This window comes from Corvus brachyrhynchos, unplaced genomic scaffold (assembly GCF_000691975.1).
Source record: "Corvus brachyrhynchos isolate BGI_N302 unplaced genomic scaffold, ASM69197v1 scaffold142, whole genome shotgun sequence".
In the NCBI taxonomy this organism is placed as follows: Eukaryota; Metazoa; Chordata; class Aves; order Passeriformes; family Corvidae; genus Corvus; species Corvus brachyrhynchos.
The window spans coordinates 2,705,209-2,711,464 of NW_008237226.1; the positions used below are offsets into that span (position 1 = coordinate 2,705,209).

General features: G+C 39.0%; 1 protein-coding gene across 2 annotated transcripts in view; it reads left to right on the forward strand.

Annotated features, from left to right (window-relative positions):
- Positions 1-37: 37 nt before the first annotated feature.
- STEAP1 (STEAP family member 1) overlaps positions 38-6,256 on the forward strand; it is an 11,997-nt gene continuing 5,778 nt past the window's right edge. Inside the window, exons 1-4 of one of the 2 annotated variants that reach the window (XM_017729252.1) lie at positions 38-606; positions 2,879-2,983; positions 3,788-4,300; positions 5,729-5,893. In XM_017729252.1, the coding sequence (XP_017584741.1) occupies positions 466-606; positions 2,879-2,983; positions 3,788-4,300; positions 5,729-5,893 (924 nt within the window). In that variant the 5' untranslated portion in view covers positions 38-465. Of the gene's footprint in view, positions 751-2,878; positions 2,984-3,787; positions 4,301-5,728; positions 5,894-6,256 lie in introns of both variants that reach the window. The other variant, XM_008629892.2, reaches the window with a different exon arrangement.

Genomic DNA, 6,256 nt, shown 5'->3' on the forward strand with positions numbered 1-6,256 from the left:
GGGCTCGGGCGCCCTGAGGGGGAGTGCCCCGCGCTCGTTCTGGCTGAGAAGGAGCGCTGAGCGACGCTCTCCGGCTCCCACTCTCCGGGCTTTCATTCGGTTTTCCACCGAGCTCAGCAGAATTTTTGAAGAGCAGGGAAAGTTACGAAGTCGTGTGCCGAGTGTTTACAGTGTCCCGCACGATGCAGCGGGCGCTTGGAAAGCGAGACACTTAATGCCCAGCACTTTCATGCTGTCATTTTCCGATAGTGCCGAGAGAGAGAGGTGCAGGCACTATCCCGTGCCTCTTCTATCACCTCCTCCTTATTGTCACAGCCTGTTTATTTTACCCATTTTTCTTTTCCTTTTTCGTGGAGCCAGCCCTGAAACCCGTTACTCAGGAAAACCTCTCAATGACTTGGGATGATGTTTTCCCGCGGTGAACATGTCTGCACGTGTGTGGATCCCTGATGGTTCAGTTTTACAATGAGCGTGCATTCTCGGTACAGAATTCGGTACTGTAGTCACAGCGCTGGAAACTTGGCTTTCTGCAGCGGGACGCCCTCCACCCTCGTTGACAGCTGCCTCCCAGAGCAGAAGGGGTGTGCACTGAGGATGGACATTAATGTAACTGTTTTCTTTCATAACAGTTGTGAGTTAGATGACTAACTCTGTCTCTTGCAAGAGTCCTAATTTTTCTTCAGATGTATTCCAAAAAGACAGTCTAAATTACTTCTTCCTGGCAATTTATAAGGCACTGAGTAGTGAATTGTAAGTGCTCTTTTTTTAGGGTTTTCAAAAGCTATTACTGTGCTTTGTTAGTGGGAAATAATTTCGTATTAATAGGTATCAGAAGCCAAGTGGAATACAATGCTATGACACTTTAGTTTCCTTGCATGCAGTTGCATGGCTGAAACCCATAGTTCTATGGAAGAACACCTGCATTCATTCGCACACACTTTTCTTTCTTTCTTTCTGTCTTGTTTTCTGCTGCATAAACCTTTAGCTTTGTATTTAACATTGTATTAAACATTGTATCCCAAAACAACCAATAAATCAGCTCTTAGGATCAGCAGCTGGCATTCTAGTTCATGGATTGCTTTTTTCATATCATGATATCATTTATTACAGCCTCATCAATATAAACCTTTAACTAGAAACTAATACTGGACACTTTGTTTCTAAATTTTCTGAATGAAGAGTGATAGCAGCATGACGACTGGGTGAGTCAGGATTTTCCATACAGAGCTTCCCAATCTAAATTATGCTTTTGGACCTCTAAGAAAGTGTGGTAGCCAGAAGGTTGGCCTCAATAACAGTGAATGTCCTTCATATTACAAGTTCCTTAAAAATAGATGTGGAGTTCATTGTATTTGTTACTGGTTTTTTTCCAGGTAAGTTCACCATACTAAGTTCTATCTGTAAACTATTCTTTGAATTGTAACAGCTAGAGATTATGTATAGTGAAACATGTAGAAGTAGAAATTCTAAAATCTGAGGTTTATGAAGATATGTGATACCCCAAAACTTTTGCTAAAATCACTGGGACTAGCCCTAAGAATAGGGGGAAAAAACAGAAATGTGCCCTCATCAGGCCATGCTTTCTTGTGTGCAGGATATACAAAGGATAACCTTTTCCTACACCATTAGCTGGTGTAGGAATGGGTTAACAGCCTGACCTTCAGACAGAACTCTTGTTGGCCCTACTCTGCAACACTTGTCTGAAAGGTTATGCTCAAAGGGAGAGCTCACTGCCAGGAGGGAAAAATCCAAAGAGAAATACTAAGTAAAAGAACACCTCAAAAAAAAAAAAAAATCGTCAGCTTAGGTGCCTGGTGGCTTGGCAGAGAGCAAACCCTCATAGAAGACAGAAAAAGACTGTAAGACTCATCCACTGAAGGAACCAGACACAGTAAATGAAGGAAAATTGTCAGTCTGATTTCTCTATATAATTTCAAAAAAGGTTTATGGATATAAAAGAATCAGTAGATAGAAAAAGAGTTTAATATCTAGTAATTCAGTAGGAAACTACATGGAAGAGCCACCTAGTAAATTTTCATAAAGGCTGCCACAGAAGGTCACCCTGTGGTATGGCACTCTGAACTTCCAGTAGTGTGGTGCCAGTGCCTCTCCTGTAGTGTGCAACAGTGTGACATATACCTGGGAAGTCCCTGTAGCAAGGTCCTTGCAGTCTCTGTAGTTATTTTACACTCTTCAAAATACTGTCTTTCCTGATACCCTAGGATTTTCCGAAACATCTCTTGCAGTTTATCAATTCTCTCGCTTTTTTTTTTTTCTGGCATCTGATTTTTTTGTAGTCCCTAATAGCTTAGAACCATTTCTGCTGGTACTTGTGGTGATGAGTACTGCCAAAATACCTTGGAACAGCATGAGTAAAGCCCCAGTTTCTTGACAATCTTGAAGGGAAAATATACCTCTAAAGCCCCAGAGTGACGGTCAGGTAGACCAATCCTAAACCCTAAAATACATTAGTAACAACACACAGGCTTCTTGCATCAGCAAGTCTCATGAATTTAATAAAATCCATCTTCGTAACATTTAACATTATTTCTGTAAGCTGTTTCAAACTAATTTGTTGTCATTTAAAAACTTTCCTCTTGAATTAATGCGTTTATTCCACTAGGGACAGGGATATTAGACTTAAATATTTGTCATCAGTGATTTTGTTCCACTGATTTATGCTCTCTCTTATTCTCTGCTTTACCCAGAAAATAAGCTGAGCTTTTCCATTCCTAGAGGACAGACTTCCCCTAGTTGACTGTACCTTCTCCAGCAAATGTATGGTGGACAAGGAAGGAAACAATTCAAGGGAAAATAGGCCTCAAAGTCCCAGTATGGCATTTCAAAACCTGTTTTACATCCTGTGTTTGTTTTGCAGGGAGTTTCCACAATGGAGAAGAGGGAAGGTTGCAATCATGCCATTGATCAGAATGCAGGTCAGAACATCGTACTGAGAAGAGACACAGGAAACCTTAACTACTTGGTAATGTTTCTGTAAAAAAGCAGCTCATAGGTCACATAGAATATTGCAATCTTTGATTCAGTGTTGTTCAGAGACAGTGTTACCATCACACTGCCATATCATGAATATTTCTGAAGTGTTGTCACAATATTGACATGAAGAGATTGAAGAGATAAAAAGATAAAGAAAATCTCATTCAATTTAATCACAGTCCATGATAAAAAATACACAAAGTTTGGGGCAGCTAAAAACTACACGAGGATAGCTGCTAATTTTATCTTACCAGATGAGCAAAACTCCATTGAAATAATTTGGGATTTTTACACAGGAATATAAAATTTATCTTTGGAGGAATCTTCATGATAGCACACTGCACTCAGGAAGTTTTCCACATTACATAAAAAAAGGTCCAAAAAAAAAATGTCCTTTAATCCTTCCTTGTGCATATTATTTGGGCTACATCATTAAGTCTATAGCTGAAATTTGACGTTTGAAATCTGTAACATATAATAAGCTGAAATGATGCTTCACATAATGTAATCCTTCCTTGCTTGCAGTGTAGTTATCTTCCTGGAATTAAAATCTATTTTAAAATCACTGCAGATAATGAAGAATGGGAAATCTATGCTACAAGTGCCTTGCTCAAATGCTGACTATGCTGTTTGAAATGTTACGTTTCCAGGGTACCTTGTCTTTAATAGGGCATATGTTTTGTATATGGTTTCACTGCAGTACATGTAAAAGTTATGATGGCAAATACTGCCGTTACTGAAGTTTTTAATCTTGTCTTGAACTCACTTTGTATTTCCTTTCTGTCTCTTCCAGAATGTGGATATGCAGGTTGCCAACCCATCAGAAGCAGCTTCACTTTTTGATTTACATCAAGCACACCATTTTGGTGAGTTTGAACACTCTTCAGAACAGCACTGCAAGCAGGATCTGTTCCCTGAGTGGCACTTGCCAATGAAGATAGCATCTGTGATCTCACTGTTAGCATTTATTTACACTTCTATGAGAGATGTCATATATCCTTTTATAACCAGAAAGGAAAATGTTTTCTATAAAATTCCAATCCTTGTCATAAACAAAGTTTTACCAGTGACTTCAATTACCCTTTTAGCGCTAGTGTATTTACCAGGAATATTAGCTGCTGGTTTCCAGCTCTACTTTGGCACCAAGTATAAAAGGTTTCCCCAGTGGCTGGATAGATGGATGTTATCAAGGAAACAATTTGGACTTCTCAGTTTCTTCTTCGCTACATTGCACGCCTGCTATAGCCTGTGCTATCCAATGAGAAGATCATACAGATACAAGCTGCTGAACTGGGCGTTCCAGCAGGTATGATGGGCACAAAACACCAACCCTTCTGTATTCAGAAAATCTTGTTTTGGTCATTCAAGCAAATCTGGATGGGGGAAAGCCATTTTCATTGCCTTTGTTTGATTTTGAAGTAGATTCCCAGAGAGCACTCTTAAGAGATGAAGCAGGACCTAGTTGCCAAAGCATGTAATAGTCAAGAGTCATCACAGTACCAGTGTATAGTAAATAAGTTATTTTCTTCATTTGGGATTTTTTCTCTCTGTAAAATGCACAAAATTGTATCTCACATGAACATTTAAGTCTTTGTCACACTATTAGTTTAGTTTAATCTTCTCTGGACTAGTGAAATCTATCAACAAAAACGAGTACTGAACACAACATTTTTAGACATCTTTGCGAAGTGAGTCAGCTAGCAGCAAAGGAAGGCTGAGCTAAATCACAGTAATCTGTATTTGCACAAACTAAATTTGTGAATACTGGTGGCTCACAATTGGATTGATACATGCTACTGTGTTTAAAGATAGAATTTCAATGATTGTTTCTGACTCATGGGCAATAGCTGACTTGCAAAGCTCTCCAGCGTCCTCTGTGACTAGAGAATTCCTAATGCTCACCTATCACCTTGAGTACTCTAAGTACTGCAGTATTAGGAATATTCCAGTATAAGGCATAGACTGCAAATGTATGTTTTTATTGCCCCCAAAGTCTAATCTAGAGGTCTGTTAAAAGCACAATATGATGATGTCTGTAGATTCTTAAGATTTCTGTAAACAGTCAAACCACGTGTTGACAACTCTGAAATTAAGCCTTACTGGTAATCTGACTTCATTGGATTACTAGAAATTTCCTTGAGATTCCAATCTTCAAGATGCAGAAATGATCATATTTGGGGCATATCATGCCATGGTGATCACGAGCAGGATCAAAGTGCTGTTGCAAGTAGTTGTAAACAGGAGAAACTTTGACATCAGTTTATTGATATCACAAATGTACCAAGTCATGTTTTTTAAAAAAAACAGAGTGAAACAACTACCCTGGCAGGATACTTTTATTAAGAGGGCCTGCTGAATTACTTCCCTGAAGTAGCGCTGTTGATATATTTCCTGTTGTTATAATCTCCCTGATATGGTATTTAGCCATAGGTGGATTTTTTTTTTCTTGTCAAAACCAAGATTTATTCTTGCTGTGAAGGCAGCCTCAGAATTAGGCTCTCCTGGGCCAAGACACTGAAGTGTAAATTCTTCTCTCTAAAAGCTCTGCAGATACTAGTAAAGACTTTGTCATCAGAAGTAAATAGCAGTTACAGTCAAAGTCATTCAAATAAACCAAAATACGGTATTTCTTTGCTTATTTCATTAATATTATAGTGAAAATAGTGAACTTGTATTTCACACAAACAGCCAAGTGTGCCGGTCTGTAATTTTTAATGTGGTGTTCTTTTGGCAGGTCAAACAAAAAAAAGAAAATGCCTGGATTGAACATGATGTTTGGAGAATGGAGATTTATGTGTCTCTAGGAATTCTGGGACTTGCTTTGCTGGCCCTGTTGGCAATAACATCAATTCCATCTGTCAGTCACTCTTTGACTTGGAGAGAGTTCCACTACATTCAGGTGTGCATGAATGTCATTACTGCACGTCATCAGTCCCATTTGTAGAACTGTGTGTTATCAGCTAAGACCATTAGGAGTTAGAAATATTAAACACAGAGGAGTTAGTGAAACCAATCTAAAAGTTTATTCCGTATTCTTTGTTAATCGGTTTGCGAGAAACGTTCTTTTTATTTACTCTTTTGTCAGGAGAACAGGCTGTTGTATTCAGTGTATAAAGTGGGAAGAAAAGACAACCCCATACTACTTTTTTTTCTCCTCCTGCCTTTGTGACCAGCAGCAGTTGTCCCTTCAAGACCTCTTCTTAGCTCTGGTGCTGAAGACATTTCAGTAATCTTCTAGGCATCTTATCTTTCCTAAATGCCC